Raw genomic sequence first — 20142 nt, forward strand, 5'->3', positions numbered from 1 at the left:
AAAGAAAGTGATTTATTTCCTCACAGTTATGAGGATAAAAAGTCTCCTTCTCACTGTGTTCCCATGTGGTCCTCCCTCTGATGGTGGCGTCCCTCATATTTCCACATTTCATGTGCATAAGTATAGCATACACTGCGTTAGGGCTCACCCCAATGGCCTTTTAATGTAGTCACCTCTTTCAAAGCCTGTCTCCAAGTGCAGTCTCATTCTTGGTTTCTGAGGCTCAGTGCTTCAACCTAAGACTTGGGAAGGGACTCAATTCAGCCTTTGACAGTCACAACAACCTACGTAGGCTGACTTCAGGTTGTTCAACTTCCAGAGCATTGTGAAGGACTTTGCTGCACGCTGTGGGATGATCCTGCAGGAAGCCATGAAGTGGGCACCCACGGTCACTAAGTCCCACCTACAGGTACTTTCTCCAAATACCAAAAAAATAGTCAAAGTATAAACAACACTAGTAAAAAATAAAAAATAAAATAAATAAAATAAAAATAAAGAACACTAGTGTGAATAAACAGAGACCAAGAACGTCAATCTGAAGCCCAAGAATAGTTGGTGCTCAGGGATCGTTCTGTTGGATGTGCCTTGCTTGTGGGGTGAGTATGCTTGTCAAGTTAGTGGGCTTGGGTCTGACCACTACACTAGGTAAGGTGCTAAGGTGGTTGGGGGGTGTGGGGTGCATGGACAGTGCCACAAGCCAGCAGCAGTACCACCCAGGCTTGGTGGGGTATGTGCACCTGAGGGAGGAGCCTTGATGGGCCCTGGTGAGCAGACGGAAGCAAAGATTGGAATGCCAGCGGAGCTCTGTCTAGGCTACCCGCATAGATATAGCTGCATGTCTTCAAACTAAACTGCTGGCTTGCAAAGAGAACAAAAATGCCAGTTTCTAGAAGGGAAAATATTGTCTTAGAAGGAATAAAGATTTAAGGGAAAAAAACAGATCCCACTAGAAGGGATCTGAGCTACCAGAGAGCAGGCCATTGAATGAAAACTATGAATGGACCTCTGTAGGACTTTTCAAGGAGAGCTGGATTTGTTCGGTTGGTTTTGCGGAGGAGGGGGGGTTTGTTGGTTGGTTGGTGTGTGTTTTGAGACGAGTTTTCTCTGTGTGACCTGACTGTCCTGGAACTTGTTTTGTAGACCAGGCTGGCCTCGAACTCAGAGATCTGCCTGCTTATGTCTCTGGAGTGCTAGGATTAAAGGTGTGAACCACCATACCTGGCTCAAGGGGAAGCTATTTAAGAAAATATTCCTCTTAGTGAAGCCCAGGAAGAGTATAGCAGCTGGCTCTGAGAGACTTGGAGGCAGTTTGAAATGCATGGTTTGTGCCTAGGATCACTGTGAGGTTCCTCCTTCCACAGAGCTGTTAAGCAGGAAGGATTAAGTAATACTGGAAGAGAGGTCATCTGGTCCTAACGTGGGGGAGAGTTACACACAGAAAATGACAGATCCAGGCCTGGTTATATAAGGCCACCATTTACACCCTGTCACACCCTGTCATCTTAAATTTTGCCCCCTGGATTCTTTGGGGTTGTTTTTTTGTTTTTTGGTTTGGTTTGGTTTGGTTTTTCGAGACAGGGTTTCTCTGTAGCTTTGGTGCCTGTCCCGGAACTAGCTCTTGTATGTAGACCAGGCTGGCCTCTAACTCCCAGAGATCTGCCTGCCTCTGCCTCCCGGGTGCTGGGATTAAAGGCGTGTGCCACCATCGCCCAGCTGCCCCCTGGATTCTTTTTTTTTTTTTTTTTTTTATATTTATTTATTTATTTGTTATGTATACAATATTCTGTCTGTGTGTATGTCTGCAGGCCAGAAGAGGGCACCAGACCTCATTACAGATGGTTGTGAGCCACCATGTGGTTGCTGGGAATTGAACTCAGGACCTTTGGAAGAGCAAGCAATGCTCTTAACCACTGAGCCATCTCTCCAGCCCTGCCCCCTGGATTCTTGAGACTGGTTTTCCGTCAAAGCATTAGTTGAGAAATCTGGTTTCCTTCAGATCATGTAGAGGAAAAGAGCCATAGCTACTAAGGAAAGCAGGAATCCTTTAGTGCCCGAAGGCTTCAGGAAACAAAAAAGGATTCAGTAGGTAAAGCTTCCTCCCGCCCTAGCAATGTGTCCACCAAACTTAGCCCTAAGAAGAAAATAGACTATAGTAAGGCTTGGAAGAGTCATAATATTTCTACCAGGCATACTGTAATGCGGTCTCTCCTGCTTTCCCCATCTGCAGTCCATCCCTTCTGAGCCCTGACTTCATGCAGTGCTCATTGGCAGCCTCACTGCCTGCCCCTCCTGTCCCCAGCCTCAGCCATCTCAAGTCTCCCTCAGTGCTCACCACAGTGGCCCAGTCTCAGTGCAAATCTGAGTTTGTCTTTTACTTAACCATTACTCAGTCCCCATCACCATAGTGTCCAGTCCAGGTGGACTTCCCCAGCTACGGAAATCCCTAACACAAATGTTGGTATTTTGTGTGAATATGTATTCTTCTTTTCCCGCTCCTGGGGTGATGAGGCCGTGCTCTCCCAAGAGTGAAAAAAACTCTTCCCTTTTGCTCTTTCTCTGCCATGGATCCCTTTGCCCCAGTGCCCTCCTGCTCGCCAACACACGTGCTCACATACTTGATCTGGGATACCGGTGTCTATTACACACATTGCTCAGGAGCAGAGTCCTGCAGGAGCAGAAGTGAGATCTCCGTGTGGCCGCCATACAGCCTGCCTGTTCACAGCAGACCTGAGGTTGTGCAGCTTCTTCTCCAGCAGCTGACAGAGCACTTGGCAGATGGCAGACTGTCAGCCAACAATGGTCTTCATGTAGATCCTGACATTCCTGCCACTCAGAGATCAGGGGGCATCCTCAATCAGCAAGGGGCTCGACTTACTGGTGTCAGGTCCCACAGCTGCAGGGCAGGGCAGAATCAGCCCTGAAACCTGGATTCAGACCTGCTGCTTTCTTTATACTTTTAGAGTTTTCCTTTCCATTAAGTGAAGTAGCTTGTTTTCTCCATTTCAGGAGTATCTGAATAAGCATCAGAACTGGGTGTCCGGACTGTCCCAGCACACAGGATTAGCCATGGCTACTGAGAGCATCCTTCACTTTGCCGGCTACAACAAGCAGAACACGACTCTTGGAGTATGTGCGAATATCCTATGAAACAGTGAGCCCCTAACCTTGGAGAGCAATATTATAGGGTGAAGGACTCAGCCCATATATAGACTCTGATGAAGGCCCCCGACACCCATATCCCACACATTTGTAGGGTGCATGGGATAGCTGTTGATGAATAGGAATTTGACAAGGTTCCAAAAGAGGTAGCCATCCATACAGATGTTTACCCATTGTGCTTAAGTTTTGAAATATATACTATTTTACAGATAACACTTGATACACTGATGAAATCTGACTTTCTAAGTCTAGAGAGAGAGAAGGAACTGGCCTCAGACACACATAGTATTATATCATAGTCACGTTTGTCTGGAGCAGTGTTTCTCAGCCTTCCTAGTGCTACAGCCCTTTAATACGGTTTCTCATGTTGTGACCCCAGCCATAAAATTACTTCATTGTTCCTTCATAACTGTAGTTTTGCTACTATTATGAATCGTAATGTAAATATCTGATATGTGGGATGTCTGGTATGTGGCCCCTAGAGAGGTCACAACTCAGAGGTTGAGAACTACATGTCTGGACCACTTGCTGGACTTCTCATGATTCTGTTTCCTGAATGTGCTCAAATGCACACGTGTGCCCCAGCTTCAGCTTGCTTTGTTTAAGATACATTTAGATTCATATGCAGTAGTTTAGCTGGGCGGTGGTGGCACACGCCTTTAATCCCAGCACTCGGGAGGCAGAGGCAGATGGATCTCTGTGAGTTCGAGGCCATCCTGGTCTAACAAGGGCTGGTTCCAGGACAGGCTGCAGAGCTGTGGAGAGATCTTGTCTTGAAAAACCAAAAAGAAAAAAAGAAAGAAAGAAAATCAAATGCAGTAGTTTGAGTTAAATTAGGCCCAAAGTTTAAATCAGGATCAGACAGACAGTAACCCTTGGTGATGGTGGCCTTGCAGATTGCGGCTGTGTTTACTCTAGCCCTCCTCCCCTGACACTTAGTCAGTCTGAACCCAGAATATTGCTAAATGGGCTTCAATGACCAACCCTCTGCATGGGCTGTGGAATGTGCTATGTGGAGGAACAGGGGTGAGGCACCCAAGAAAGGAAAGGTCCTCAAGGTGGTGGTGGCACATGCCTTTAATCCCAGCACTCTGAAGGCAGAGGCAGGTGGATCTCTGTGAGTTTAAGGCCACCATAGTCTACAGAGTGAGTTCCAGGACAGCCAGGGCTACACAGAGAAACCCTGTCTCGACAAACAAAAATAAAAAAGAATATTTTAGTTTTTTATTTAGTTTTGTCCTGAGGCTTATAGTCTCTAGCTAGTGCTCTCGAATGTTACATTAGCTTGCAGGTGCTGAAGACAAAAATAGTCTTCCTACCTGGTTTACCAAGTTAAACATGAGGAAAAGACTAAGTTTCGCCATCTAAAATAATTCTCTGTACTTGTCTGTAGGCAACTCAGCTAACTGAACGGCCAGCCTGTGTGAAGAAAGATTACTCCAACTTCATGGCATCCTTGAACTTGCGCAACCGCTATGCGGGCGAGGTACTTCTCTTGCCCTTGTGTCAGAGGCTGTTCTGAGCATCTTGATTTGATGTCACTTGGCTCTTTCACAGTGGAACATGAGTGAGGGATGTGGATGATAGGGAATTTCCCCATTCAGGTGACTTGAGGAACCTGGATACAAGCAAAATCAGAATATTCTGGTACACTTATGACAGTTAATTAGCACCTCTGCAAGAAAGTGATTTTATGTGTACACACTCGGGCGTGCCAAGACATTCTGTTTAGTGGTAGCAAGCATGGGTTGTATGTCATGCATTCTCTGAATACTGAAAAGATATACATACCAATATTCTAGTCTTACAGGTAAAGAAACAGAGGCTCCTGAGACTAAATAACTTGCCAAAAGTAGGCTCAGGAACCATACCTGCTGACTCCACAGAGGGCTTCCAGTCACACCAGTTATTCCAGGCTAACGCTGGAGGTGGAGACAGCGTTTATCACAGTAGTGTCTGGGAGTTGGCTCACCTCCCCTGAATACCCTGCTTTTTGCTTAACCCAATGACTGCTCTTCTTGAGTGAGCTTTGACAGAGAGTCCCGAGAGAGCTTAGCCCATGTCTTTAGAATGCTGTTGTGGCAGCAGGCCACAGACCTTTAGTGAATAGGCTTAGTTTTTGGGAAGAGTCCTATCTTCTATATAGCCAAGTATATGAATAATAAAGTAACACCCTCTGGTGGGAAAATTATGTATGAAAAGTAGTGAAGCTGACTTTGTTGTTTGAGTCATATTGAATCTGAGGAAGTTTATTTATCCAGCTTAATGTTCCTATGCCCTGTCCAGGCTTAGCACTGTGTACAATGATGAGGATGAGTATGTGTCTTCCACCTTCAAGGAACAGAGTTGGTGAAAACACTAACATAAATCTTGAAGAGATGCTTAATGACAGCAGCATCATTGAACTAAGCTTCATTTGGGACAGTGAGCTCAGTCAGCTGGTAGCCTCACTCGTGGTACTGGCTTTCTGGAAGAGCTGCTGATAATATACTTCTCCACAGGTACATGGAATGATTCGGTTCTCGGGGGCCACGGGCCTGAAATCTAACTTGCACAAAATGATGGTCCAGGATCTGATTACAGCTTTGGACCACAATAATCCTCAGCACTATACACAGGCCATGTTCAAGCTGACCGCAATGCTCATTAGCAGCAAAGGTAACACACAGAATCCGCGGGATGCTGGGTTCATTTCTAAGTGGATGTTTGCTTAGGAGTCCTTGATAACCTGGAATCCTGTCAGAGAAAGAGCCGAGTACTGCTAGTGGAAACGCTTGCATCTCTCGTGAGCCAGCAGCAAATAAAAGGCCCTGTTGGCCCCAGCTAGTGCTGGCTCCCACATCAGCCTTGGGAAGCCATGTTCAGGCCCAGCCAGAATCAGGAGCCTTTGACTAACTTGTGTTTGGTTCCAGATTGTGACCCGCAGCTGCTCCATCACCTGTGTTGGGGTCCCCTCCGGATGTTCAATGAGCATGGCATGGAGACCGCGCTGGCCTGCTGGGAGTGGCTGCTGGCTGGCAAGAATGGAGTGGAAGTGCCTGTAAGAGACTGCGCCCAGCTTAGTTCTGTGGGTGGGGGGCCGAGAGGTGGCATTGTGATAAAAGGTATGATGATGGAGTGGTATTTATAGAGCCTAACTATGGAAGGCTCAGGATGGAAAGCAGTCTTTGTGGTGAGACCAGCAGGCTGTCTGTTACATGTCCATGACTGGGAGCAGTTGCTTTCTTAACTAATTGCAGGATCAGCCACCTTACCCTGGGTCTGTTTCTCTAGATTTACTACATCATGGAGCCTCTAGACAAGATTATACATGTTGAGTATAGCTTTTCTGAAATGCTTGCTACCAAAGCTATTTCAGATTTTGGATTTTTTTTTCTTCAGATTTCAGAATATTTGAATATTTGCAATTAGACAATAAAATATATTTTATGGAACACAAGTCCCATATGCAAGATACATGTTCATGTATATGTCATGTATATTTTGTAACCTGAAGAAAACATTTTGCAATATTTTTGTAATTTTTTTATTTTGTATGTATAGTTATTTTGTCTGCACATATGTCTGTGTACCTCATGTGTGCCTAGTACCTGAGGAGGTCAGAAGAAGGCATCAGATCTCCTCAGACTGAAGTTAGAAATGGCTGGGTACATGGAACAGAACCAAGGTTCTCTCCAATAGCAACATCTCCCCAGCCCCCCCTGCATGCATTATTTTTAATGCACCCACTTGGTTTTGAGGCAAGGTCTCACTTCCCCACTGTGTCAGGCTTCTCCTGCACAGTTTGTAGCACCACACCCCTCTAAAGGCAGAGAATCAGAACTGATTCAGCGTCATAGGACAGAGCAGTGTTCGTGACCACTATTGTCAACCCTCACATTGTATCTTGGATTCCAGGTGCTCTTGAGTGTCTGAACTTGCTGTCTGTATTTAGAGTGGGTTATTTGAGCACCTAAGGAGCCTTAGTGGCAAACAAAGTGCAACACAGACCTCACATAATACCTGTCTCAGGCTCTGGGTCCTGAAAGCACCCATGGTGGGATCTGACTTCTTCTCAGGGACTCCTTCCAAGAGACGCTTCATGACTGGGTGTGGTGGTGCACACCATTGATCCCATCACTCGGGAAGTAGAGGCAGGTGGATCTCTGTGAGTTCAAGATTAGCCTGGTCTATATAACAAGTTGCAGGCCAGCCAGGGCTACACAGTAAAATCACGTCTTTAAAAAGAGAAAGAAAGCTGGGCGGTGGTGGTGCACACCTTTAATCCCAGCAGGAAGTAGAGACAGACAGATCTCTGTGAGTTCAAGGCCAGCCTGGTCTACAAGAGCTAGTTCCAGGACAGGCTCCAAAGGCTACAGAGAAACCCTGTCTCGAAAAACCAAAAAGAGGGGGGGTGGGGAGAGAGAGAGGAGATGGACCCAGCAGGACTGTTCAGCATCTGTACCCTAACGTCCCTTTGCCTGCCAGGATAGCGTCACCTACAGAACTGCCAGAATCTCCATTCCATTCCTGGCACTGCTAGTCTTAAGTGGTATTCTAGTCACCTGACACCAAGTGCCACAAAGTATGCTGATAAGCACCCCAACTGACAGTCAGGGTCAGCTTCAGCTGGGCCTGGTAGCCTAAGTTCATAGTTCAGCTAACTGTACAAGAAACTGAGGAAGATCCAAAATTCAAGCCCCACCTGACAGATTTCCTGAGACCCTGTCTCAAAACTTGGAAAGGGGCTGGAGAGATGCTCAGCAGTCCAGAGCACCTGATGTTCTCACAGAGGACTTGGGTTCAATCTCCAGGACCCACGTGCACATGACGCCCACACATGTAAGCAAAGTACTCATACACCTATTTTTTTTTTTAATTTAGTTAGTGGGGAAAACCAGTTCTAGGTATATAGCTCAGTGGAAGAGCACTTACCTGCAAGTTCCAGTATCACAAAAGGCCTGGACTACAGAGTCCCAGTTGCTTCCCATTTTGACCACCTCATTATAGTCAATACCATAGCTACCTTATCTGTGCATGGACCAGACGGCTCACAGACACCTGAGAGCTCCTTTCCACACTTCATACAAATGGCCCACCAAATAGTCTACTAGCTTTTTCTTTTTACCTTTAAGTAGATCCAGAATTTAGTCACGTCCCAGCATTTCACCTACCCCTGGGGCCCTGGCCTCCTTTGTCTCTCCCCTGACCTTAAAGCAGCCCCGCCCCAGTGTGTTAGGTTTTTTGTTTGTTGGTTTTTTTTTCTTCAGGCTATGATGAAAACCCTTGGCTAAAAGCAGCTTATGGAAGAAAGAGTTTATTTTGGCTGTGGTTCCAGAGTGTGAGTCTATAAGTGGCAGAGTCTTGGCAGCAGGACGTCAGAGCAGGCAGCTGAGAGCTCAGGGCTGATTTCTCCAACACAAAGCAATGAGAGTGAACTAGAAGTGGAGAAGGCTATAAACTCTCAAAGTCCACCCAGTCACACCCCTAACGGTTCCATAATAACATCCCCTAAACTGTGCTACCCACTGGAGACCAAGTGCTCAAATACCTGAGGCTACAGGGGCATTCTCGTTGAACCACCATACCCAGTGATTAGTTACTTTTCTATTGCTGTGATAAAACACTATCAAGGCAACGTATAAAAGGAGGAGTTTATTTGGGACTCGTGGTTCCATAGGGTCAGAGTTCATGATGGCAGAGTGGAGTAGTAGTCTGCAGATCGCTGGAGGAGCAGCTAAATGCGTACATCTCAAACCACAAGCAGGAAATAGAGAGCTAGCCCTAAAAGGCAGAGTCTTAAAACCTCAAAGCCCTCCAGCAAGGATGCACCTCCTCCTGCACCTTTTTTTTTTTTTTTTTTTTTTTTTTGGTTTTTCGAGACAGGGTTTCTCTGTGGCTTTGGAGCCTGCCCTGGAACTCGCTCTGTAGACCAGGCTGGTCTCAAACTCACAGAGATCCGCCTGCCTCTGCCTCCCGAGTGCTGGGATTAAAGGCATGCGCCACCATCGCCCGGCCCTCCTGCACCTTCTGAAACAGCCACTAACTGGGGCCAAGCATTCAAATGCCTAAGTCACATGGGGACATCTTCAAACTACCACAGTGATCTCCCTGCCTCCATACTTCCCTCTGTGTGCAATAAGAACATGCCAGAAAAACCTGACTGCATTGAATCTCTCTGGTTCCCAGACCCATTGATCCTCTCCCACCAACCTTATCTAGACTGACAAACTTGTCCTGTGACCTCAGATTCCACTTGCCACCTACCTTTGTCCCTTTCTGTCTACTCACGTGCTCTGTTGTAGCTGTGCTGGGTCCTGTTGCTCCTGCTCTTGCAGACTGGTTCCTACCTAGTGCATGTCATCTCCTCTCCTTAGATGCACATGTCACCGCTGGCCATCTCCAGGCCTTGTGTCCAGTGTTCCCTGCCATCCCAGCAGTATTCCCTGGCTACCCTGCCTGCACATTCTCCCTCATGCTCCACACTGCTGCTTTCTCAGGTTTATTATCTTCTGCCTCCTGCTTACTTCTTGGACTGTGTGCCTTTGTTCCCAGAGGCTGGGAGGCCCTGGCACAGAAGTGGATTTAGACAGATGAGTGAGAGTCTGGCCTCTGCTTGGCTCCTTGGCCCCATCAGTCCTAGGTTCCCTATACTAACAGTAGTGAGAGGCCAGAGTCCAAGAGAAGCCACTGGCAGGTGTAGTTCCTTGACATCCTTGGGCTCCCACCTATGACAGTGCTATCCTTAACACGAGTGCCATCTATGCTTTGGGCAGCAGGAGGAAAAGGAAGTAAAGAAGTGAGGTGCTGGGGTTTTTTGTTTGTTTGTTTGTTTGAAATAGGATTTCTTTGTGTAGCCGTGGCTGTCCTGGAGCTCTGTAGACCAGGCTGACCTCAAACTTATAGAGATCCTCCTGCCTCTGCCTCCTGAGTGCTGGGGTTAAAAGGCATGCGCCGCCGCCACCACCTGGCTTGTGTTTTTTTTTAAGAAAGCTCCTCATTCTGTAGCAATAGTTGTTCTGAAACTCGCACTGTGCCCAGGCCAAACCTGAACTCATTACCGTCCTCCTGCCTCAGAGTCTTGCGTGATGGGACCATACGCACGAGCTGCCACATTGAGCTTTAGGCAGTAAGTCAAAGGCAAGTGGCCCATTCTGTTTTCCAGAGGGGCTGACACTACCTTCTCACTTGCAGTTTATGCGGGAGATGGCAGGAGCCTGGCACATGACAGTGGAGCAGAAGTCTGGCCTCTTTTCTGCTGAAACAAAGGAAGCAGACCCCCTGGCGGCATCAGAAGCAAGTCAGCCTAGACCGTGTCCCCCTGATGTAACACCCCATTACATCTGGATCGATGTACGTGCCTACCAAACTCTGCTGTGCTTTATACGGTCAGCCTCGGGGACACCTGCAGTAGGTTGGCATAGCAGCCAGCCTTGGGGTCCTGACCTGAGAGAAAGGGTGCCCTTTAGACCCCCTCCTCTGGTTCTCCCTGCCTTCCTGTCACCAGAACCCTCTTACTAGCTGCTCTCACTAGCACTGGGTTGAGACTGGCCCACACCAACTTATACAACTTGCTTCCCTTCTTATCTAGTTCCTGGTACAACGGTTTGAGATTGCCAAGTACTGTAGCTCTGACCAGGTGGAGATCTTCTCAAGCCTGCTGCAGCGCTCCATGTCCCTGAATATTGGTGGAGCGAAGGGGAGCATGAACAGGCATGTGGCAGCCATCGGACCACGTTTCAAGTGAGGACTCTCTTTCTCTGGGGGCATCTGGGTGTCTTATTACTGGCATGTGGGGCATGTGTGTAACATATGAATCATGATGTGGGTGGGTGGAGTGTCCTGTGATGCTTCTGTGCAATGTAGAGTAAATCTTATGGCACTGTTGTCAGGAGGAACACGTAGAAGACAAGAGACCATGAGCCTATGGCTGGCCAAAAGCCTCTTCAACCCCTGTTCCTCTAGTCCAGTCTTTCTCACTAGAACGTGGACTCTGCTATCATCTGTGAGAGGCCCATGGCTAGTACCAGTGTGCTTATCTTCCCAGACATGGTAGAGGCTCTCTGTCTGCCTCTTCCCTGAACTTCAGACCGTGACCCCATCACCCCTGACCACCCATTAGAACTCCAGACCATGACCCCATGATCACTGACCACCATTAGAACTCCAGCCCGTGACCCCATGGCCACTGACCACCCATTAGAACTGTAGACTGACCCCGTGACCACTGACCACCCATTAGAACTGCAGACCGTGACCCCATGATCACTGACCACCCATTAGAACTGCAGACCGTGACCCCATGATCACTGACCACCCATTAGAACTGTAGACTGACCCCGTGACCACTGACCACCCATTAGAACTGCAGACCGTGACCCCATGATCACTGACCACCCATTAGAACTGTAGACTGACCCCATGATCACTGACCATCCGCTAGGACTCCAGACCATGACCCCATGACCACTGACCACCCATTAGAACTGCAGACCGTGACCCCTTCACCCCTGACCACCCATTAGAACCACATTCCTCAAACCAACTACAAAGAAGGGCCAGTCCTCTTGTTAGTGTCCACTCTGCCACTGACCTATACTTTTCTACAGTGCAATAGAAACAAGTTACTAGAGAGTGATTCCTCCCGGTCCTTTCCAGGGACGGGTAGCTGTCATAGACTTCCTCCGTCTGCCTCCACCACCACACTGGATCAGCCTTCACCCATAGGATCAGCTGGCCTCATAGATTCATTCAGAAAAGTCACCATTTGCAGTTTGCCCTCCTTTCCTCTGCCTTCCTGTGTAGCCACATATGTTTGGCTCCCTTGTAATGGTGGGTCTGATCGCTCTTGCTTCCTTTTCTATCCAAACCACTTGGAGTAGATGAAGACCATCTACTAGGACTCATTGGCTGCATAGGTAGCATCTATGCCTTTGGCTGGTGCAAACCACCTCTGGGGTATCCATGATATACTCCACCCTTCTTGCACCATGCCTTAGCCCAGCCTTACTGTCCACAATGCCTCTAGAGCCTTTTACACCTGGATCCAGGTCACCCTGATTGCTACATGTGAAGATGCTTGTTCCACAGGGCCCATATCACTGTCAGGCTATAGCTGCAGTCTGTCCCTCAAGAAGAACCCACCTGAGCCTGTTTGTGGGATTTTTGTGGCATTTCACTGTGCAGAGATCTTTTTATTTATTCTGGGATGGTGGTGGCACATGCCTTTAATCCCAGCACTAGGTAGGCAGAGGTAGGTGGCTCTCTGTGAGTTCAAGGCCAGCCTGGTCTACAAGAGCTAGTTCCAGGACAGGATCTCCAAAGCTATAAAGAACCCTTGTCTCGGAAAAAAAAAAAAGATTTATTTATTTTATGTATAACAGTGTTCTATCTACATGCACACTTTTATACCAGAAAAGGGCATCAGATTTCACTACAAATAGTTGTGAGCCACCATGTGGTTGCTGGGAATTGAACTCAGGACCTCTGGAAGCATAGCCAGTGCTCCTAACTTCTGAGCCATCTCTCCAGCCCTGTGCAGAGATCTTGTGTCTTACCCAAAAACTTGACTCCTGAAGATCTCCACCCAAGGGTTCTAAGCTCTCCACAGACAGGAGCAGAAATGCCCCCCACCTATGCCTCACATCAGCCTCCCCCTCTGGATGGAATTAAACATTCTGCTGCTGTAGCACTGTCCCAATGGGGACTAAGCTGCAGACTGCTTATGAGACTGGAACTTTTAGTCCAGTCAAAATATCATAGAGTACACGCCTTAATCCCAGAACTCAGGAGGTAGAGGCAGGCGGATCTCTGTGAGTTCAAGGCAGCCTGGTCTACAGAGGGAGTTCCAAGACAGCCAAGGCTACATAGAGAAACCTTGTCTCAGGAAGGGTGGAAAAGTCTTTCCATATCCACTTTATGCAATGCTAGCGCTGGAACTTGGCACTGGACATGCTAGGCATGCACTCTACAACCCTCTCACTCGGAGCTCTTTTACCTGCAGGTTTTTATGTGGTTCAGGGCCTTACTCTGCCACACAAGCGTGAGGCTAATGAGCTACATCTTAGTGTAGAACTTTTTTTTTTAATATTTATTCACTTATTATGTATATAATATTCTGTCTCTGTGTATGCCTGAAGGCCAGAAGAGGGCACCAGACATCATTACAGATGGTTGTGAGCCACCATGTGGTTGCTGGGAATTGAACTCAGGACCTTTGGAAGAGCAGGCAATGCTCTTAACCTCTGAGCCATCTCTCCAGCCCCCTTAGTGTAGAACTTTTATTTTAATTAACTAATTATTTTTACTTTAGGCCTTTACTGCACAATATCTTTGCCCATCCATAGAAAAATTTTTTGTTTTGTTCTGTTTCTGTTTTTCAAGACTAAGTTTCTCTTTGTAGCTCTGGCTATCCTGGAACTCACTCTGTAGACCAGACTAGCTTCGAACTCAGAGATCTGCCTGCCTCTGTCTCCCAAGTGCTAGGATTAAAGGCGTGTGCCACCATCTTTAAAAAAAAAAAAAAGACCACTGTAATCTTGATACCTAAAAGACATAGGCAAGAGGATCAGAAATTCAGGTTTATCTTCATACTCCAAAAGGATACTGAAGGCCAGCTTGCAACATCTGCGACTTTGTCTCAGGGAGACAGAGAGCACAACTAAGTGACCACACCCTGGCTGTAATGTTTCTGGGCTCTATATGCAGGCGTCCTGGGGTTTGCTTGGGGCTCAGCCCTTGGCTAGGGCTTCAACCCTGTGGCTCTTTTCCAGACTGCTGACCCTGGGCCTGTCCCTCCTACATGCTGATGTGGTTCCGAATGCAACCATTCGAAACGTGCTTCGAGAGAAGATCTACTCAACGGCCTTTGACTATTTCAGGTATCGTCTCAAGCTGTGTTGTGCATGTGCCCAGAAGTAGCTGCAGTCCAACTTAGAGGACCCTTGTCCTCTAGGAAGTTACTTATGTAAGGACATCCTCTGCCTGGTTCATGCTTACCATCCTCATTCTTTAATCCTTGGATGACTAGACTGGAATATCTTCAGCCATGTGTACCCAGGTGCCCAAGGGAAAACATGCAGATTTTCCCTTAAGTTCAATTAATTTAAGAGATTGGGGGCAGGGGGTTGCAGAGATGGCTCAGAGGTTAAGAGCACTGACTGCTCTTCAGAGGTCCTGAATTCAATTCCCAGCAACAGTATGGTGACTCACAACCATCTGTAATGAGATCTGGTGCCCTCTTCTGGCCTGCAGGCATAAATGCAGACAGACCACTGTATACATAATAAATAAATAAATCTTTATTAAAAGAGAGAGAGAGATTGGGGGCAGGGGCTCAGGAAGCCCTGATCCTGAGGCTCTACAGATGTTAAAATTAAAACCTTCCTTTTTGTTTAGAAAGAAAAGGGGAGATGATGAAGGATGTTCTTCTGTATATGTGATGCTTTTATTGGTTAATGAATAAAGCTTTTTATGCCAATGGCTTAGCAGAGTAAAGTCAGGCGGGAAATCTGAACAAAGATATAGAGAAAGAGTAGGCAGAATCAGAGAGATGCCATATAGCTGCCAAAGGAGAAAGACGCTGGAACCTTACTGGTAGGCCACAGCCTCATGGTGATACATAGATTAATAGAAAAATAGGTTAATTTAAGATGTAAGAGCTAGATAGAAATATCCCTAAGCCATTGGCCAAACAATGTTGTAATTAATATAGTTTTTGTGTGACTATTCAGGTCTGGGTGACCAGGGAACAAAAGAGCAGTCTCCATTACATACAGGTAGTTAATAGTTGCTGGACGACTCAGATGTTTTCTTCAGTGGTTGGTTCTGTAACTAAATAATTGCCCATGTTGCTGTATTGATTTATTTCCCCTGCTTCTCAATGTGTGCAAACAAAAGATGTAAAAGTAGAAAAGCAGGAGCAGGGAGCAAGCCTGGAGAAATGGCTCAGTAGTTAAGTAGCACTTGCTGCTTTCCCAGAGGTTCCAAGTTCAGTTCCCACTACCCATTTCAGGTGACACAACAATCTCTAACTCTAGATTTTAGTCTAATTTTTATTTGTCTGAATTAAGACATCGAGGCACAGTGACATGTGACATATATCTGCAGCCCAAGTAGTTGTGAAACTGGATGCAAGAGAACAAGAATTTGAGAATAATATGTTAAGACTCCTATATCAAAGACAAAGCTGTGAATGACTCACCCATGCAGTTATGGACAGCACTAATTGAGTTCAGTGGGTAATAGGAAAAGAGAAGGAAAGGTGGGTGTGATGGCACACACCTTTACTCCCAGCACTCGGGCGATCTCTGAGCTCTGCCTGGCCTCCATAGCATGTTCCAAGACTACGTAACGAGACCGTGTCTAAGAACAAGGGGCAATAGCTGACACTAGGAAGGAGATGCGTGAAAGCAGGGGAGGGGGGAAGGGGGCTGGAGAGGAAGGGGTGATGTGATCAAGACACATTGCATATATGTCTGAGGTTTTCAAAGAATAAAACATCTACAAGAATGTACTTAAGCAAGGTGTTAGTGGCACATGCCTTTAATCCTAGTATTCAAGAAGCAGAAGAAAGCAGTTCTCTTAAGTTTGAGACCAGCCTGATCTACAGGGCAAGTTCTAGGACACCCAGGACTACACAGAGAAACCCTATCTCAAGAAAAAATAAGAGAGGGAGATTAAATTGCATACATTTTCTTCTCCTGGTAATATAAATGATTACTACACAAAGTCCTGCAAATATCAGCTGCCTGAGTCTTTGTGAATGTAGGCTGAATGGTTGTATGCAAACAGCTAAATTACCATCTGCCACAACATACTACTCTTATGAGCCAGGTCTGGTGGCACATGCCTACAGTCTGATCTAGAGACTGTGAGGCAGGACCTCATGATCAAGGTTACCTTGCAATACAAAGGATATCTCTGTGTATTTATGGAGGTACAGGCATCTGAGCTATGTAACACCACTCCTTGGTGATTGAGCTGAACAGAGTGCATAGGGTAGTGATAGGACAGACAGGCCTGGGCTACCAGGACAACCACACTTCCCACAGGAGTTAGTGAGGTCAAAGAAAGTGAACTTTTATCTCAGCTCTCACTGCCTTGGGAACACTTTCTAGTCTCTGACTCCAGACACTCAGCCCTTTCCTCTTGTGATTGTTTGAAGTTGTCCACCAAAGTTCCCTACTCAAGGAGAAAAGCAGCTTCGTGAAGACATAAGCATAATGATTAAATTTTGGACTGCCATGTTCTCAGACAAGAAGTACCTGACCGCCAGCCAGCTTGTTCCTCCAGGTAAGCATTGTGCCAGCAGCACAGCAGCTGCTGGTGTGGGGTGCAGACAGACAGGAGTACACGGGTGGGGGGTGGGGTAGAGTGCAGACAGGAGTACATGGGAGGGGGTGGGGTGCAAACAGGAGTACATGGGAGGGGGTGGGGTGCAGACAGGAGTACATGGGAGGGGGTGGGGTGCAAACAGGAATACATGGGAGGGGGTGGGGTGCAGACAGACAGGAGTACACGGGAGGGGGTGGGGTGCAGACAGGAGTACATGGGAGGGGGTGGGGTGCAGACAGACAGGAGTACACGGGAGGGGGTGGGGTGCAGACAGACAGGAGTACACGGGAGGGGGGTGGGGTAGAGTACAGACAGGAGTACACGGGTGGGGGGTGGGGTAGAGTACAGACAGGAGTACACGGGAGGGGGTGGGGTGCAGACAGGAGTGCATGGGAGGGGGTGGGGTGCAAACAGGAGTACATGGGAGGGGGTGGGGTGCAGACAGGAGTGCATGGGAGGGGGTGGGGTGCAGACAGACAGGAGTACACGGGAGGGGGTGGGGTGCAGACAGGAGTGCATGGGAGGGGGTGGGGTGCAGACAGACAGGAGTACACGGGAGGGGGTGGGGTGCAGACAGGAGTGCATGGGAGGGGGTAGGGTGCAGACAGGAGTACATGGGAGGGGGTGGGGTGCAGACAGGAGTACATGGGAGGGGGTGGGGTGCAAACAGGAGTACATGGGAGGGGGTGGGGTGCAGACAGGAGTGCATGGGAGGGGGTGGGGTGCAGACAGACAGGAGTACACGGGAGGGGGTGGGGTGCAGACAGGAGTACATGGGAGGGGGTGGGGTGCAGACAGACAGGAGTACACGGGAGGGGGTGGGGTGCAGACAGGAGTACATGGGAGGGGGTGGGGTGCAAACAGGAGTACATGGGAGGGGGTAGGGTGCAGACAGGAGTACACGGGAGGGGGTGGGGTGCAGACAGGAGTACATGGGAGGGGGTGGGGTGCAGGCATGGTGTAGGAGGGTCTTCTTTCCATGTGTTGCTTTCATTGGTCAAATAAAGAAACTGGCTTGGCCTTTTGATAGGGTAGAACTTAGATAGGTGGGGAAGACAGGACTGGATGCTGGGAGGAAGAGGGCAGTGTGGCAGATGCCATGGCTCTCCTCTCCAAGATGGACGCTGGTTAGACTCATGCCGGTAAGCCACAGTCAAGTGGCGATACACATTAATAGAAATGGGTTAATTAAGATGTGAGAGTTAGCCAATAAGAGGCTAAAGATAATGGGCCAGGCAGCAATTTAATTAATACAATTTCTGTGTGGTTATTTTGGGGGTTAAGCTAGACGGGGGGCCAGGAACGCAGCCTGTTCCTCTTACAACAGAGTGGCGCCCAATGTGGGGCACGAACCCACAACCCTGAGATTAAGAGTCTCATGCTCTACCGACTGAGCTATATAGAAAGATCAAATCATACTATAAAGGATATGCTGAACAAGCAGAAAAGGAACTGACAATGGTTGAGGAAAAGTTACAGGAGGCACACGTGAATAGGGTGGACCCAAATCTTAGTTGTATCCTAGTCATATTGTCTTCCAGAATTTCTCCTACAGGGATTTTAATGCAGAGGGAAGATATTATTTTAGAATGGATATTTATACCAAAAGTAAGTAAAAAATTAAAAACTTAGGTGGAAAAATTCTCTGAATTAATTATAAAAGGTAAACTGAGACATTGTCAACTAGCAGGTATAGACCCAGAAGAAATTATAGAGCCTTGGGCTGGAGAGATGGCTCAGTGGTTAAGAGCACTGACTGCTCTTCCAGAGGTCTTGAGTTCAATTCCCAGCAACAACATGGTGGCTCACAGCCATCTATAATGAGACCTGGTGCCCCCTTCTGGCTTGTGGGCACACATGGAAGGAATGCTGTACACATAATAAATAAATAAATATTTTTTAAAAAAAGAAATTATAGAGCCTTTTACTACTGATGAAATAGTTATAGGAAGACAATGAACGAGAATTGGTGGGGTACAGGCAGACAGGAGTACACGGGAGGGGTGGGGTAGAGTACAGACAGGAGTACACAGGAGGGGGGTGGGGTAGAGTACAGACAGGAGTGCACGGGAGGGGGTGGGGTACAGACAGGAGTACACGGGAGGGGGTGGGGTACAGACAGGAGTACACAGGAGGGGGGTGGGGTAGAGTACAGACAGGAGTACACAGGAGGGGGTGGGGTAGAGTACAGACAGGAGTACACAGGAGGGGGGTGGGGTAGAGTACAGACAGGAGTACACGGGAGGGGTGGGGTAGAGTACAGACAGGAGTGCACGGGAGGGGGTGGGGTAGAGTACAGACAGGAGTACACAGGAGGGGGTGGGGTAGAGTACAGACAGGAGTACACAGGAGGGGGGTGGGGTAGAGTACAGACAGGAGTACACAGGAGGGGGTGGGGTAGAGTACAGACAGGAGTACACGGGAGTTGGTGGGGTACAGGCAGACAGGAGTACACGGGAGGGGTGGGGTAGAGTACAGACAGGAGTACACGGGAGTTGGTGGGGTAGAGTACAGACAGGAGTACACGGGAGTTGGTGGGGTACAGGCAGACAGGAGTGCACGGGAGGGGTGGGGTAGAGTACAGACAGGAGTACACGGGAGTTGGTGGGGTAGAGTACAGACAGGAGTACACGGGAGTTGGTGGGGTACAGGCAGACAGGAGTGCACGGGAGGGGGTGGGGTACAGACAGGAGTACACAGGAGGGGGTGGGGTAGAGTACAGACAGGAGTACACGGGAGTTGGTGGGGTACAGACAGGAGTACACGGGAGGGGGGTGGGGTGCAGACAGGAGTGCACGGGAGTTGGTGGGGTACAGGCAGACAGGAGTACATGGGAGGGGGTGGGGTGCAGACAAACAGGAGTACATGGGAGGGGGTGGGGTGCAGACAAACAGGAGTACATGGGAGGGGGTGGGGTGCAGACAAACAGGAGTACATGGGAGGGGGTGGGGTGCAGACAGGAGTACACAGGAGGGGTGGGGTGCAGACAGACAGAAGTACACGGGAGGGGTTTGTTCTCTGTAAGTGGTTCTGGAAAGGCCAGACAAGAACAGTTAGGGCCCAAGTGAACCCTGATCTTGGCTGTGCCTTATATTGTTGAAAAGCCAGTACTTGCCTGCCTGCTACCTTTCCTCCAACCCATGCTGGTTCGTATGGCAATTGTAGGACACTTTCTTATAACTTCTCCCTGAACCAGCTCACGTCCCAGATGCCTACTGAGTGGGGGAATTCATGAATTTACCCATAATCTATTGTCATCTGACAAGGAGCCGTCAAGTAACTTCAACAGAGGGGATTCAAGGGCACCTCTACAGGAAGAAAATTCTCTAAAAACAGTGACCCCCTGAGCTGAGTGTGTGTGTGTGTGTGTGTGTGTGTGTGTGTATTTCTATGGGTGTGTACATACATATATATACAACATGCATACATATGTACATAAAGCCAAATTATACTGAAACGAATAGCTCTCCAGGGCAAAGAAAAGAACATTCCAGGTTAATCCTGACATGTCAGCAGCAGCAAACCAGAAGGAGATTCCCACTCCTGAGCATAGAGCTGCTGATGGTGAGGGTTTGTTCCTGTAGGTAGACCTGCAGACAGTCTCTCCCAGGTAAAAGAAAGAAGCCTTAAAGCTAGGTTTCTTTCTGCTTCCACGGAAAGCAGAGCCAA

The 20142-nt window shown here is 48.1% G+C and overlaps 1 protein-coding gene across 1 annotated transcript in view; it reads left to right on the top strand.

Moving 5' to 3' along the window:
- Pi4ka (phosphatidylinositol 4-kinase alpha) overlaps positions 1-20142 on the top strand; it is a 128891-nt gene that overhangs the window by 90835 nt on the left and 17914 nt on the right. The window contains exons 28-36 of the mRNA XM_075970228.1: positions 320-409; positions 3007-3126; positions 4553-4645; positions 5661-5817; positions 6072-6199; positions 10333-10491; positions 10730-10881; positions 13911-14018; positions 16304-16431. Of these exons, the coding sequence (XP_075826343.1) occupies positions 320-409; positions 3007-3126; positions 4553-4645; positions 5661-5817; positions 6072-6199; positions 10333-10491; positions 10730-10881; positions 13911-14018; positions 16304-16431 (1135 nt within the window). The remainder of the gene's footprint in view (positions 1-319; positions 410-3006; positions 3127-4552; positions 4646-5660; positions 5818-6071; positions 6200-10332; positions 10492-10729; positions 10882-13910; positions 14019-16303; positions 16432-20142) is intronic.

This window comes from Microtus pennsylvanicus, chromosome 1 (assembly GCF_037038515.1).
Source record: "Microtus pennsylvanicus isolate mMicPen1 chromosome 1, mMicPen1.hap1, whole genome shotgun sequence".
NCBI lineage: Eukaryota > Metazoa > Chordata > Mammalia > Rodentia > Cricetidae > Microtus > Microtus pennsylvanicus.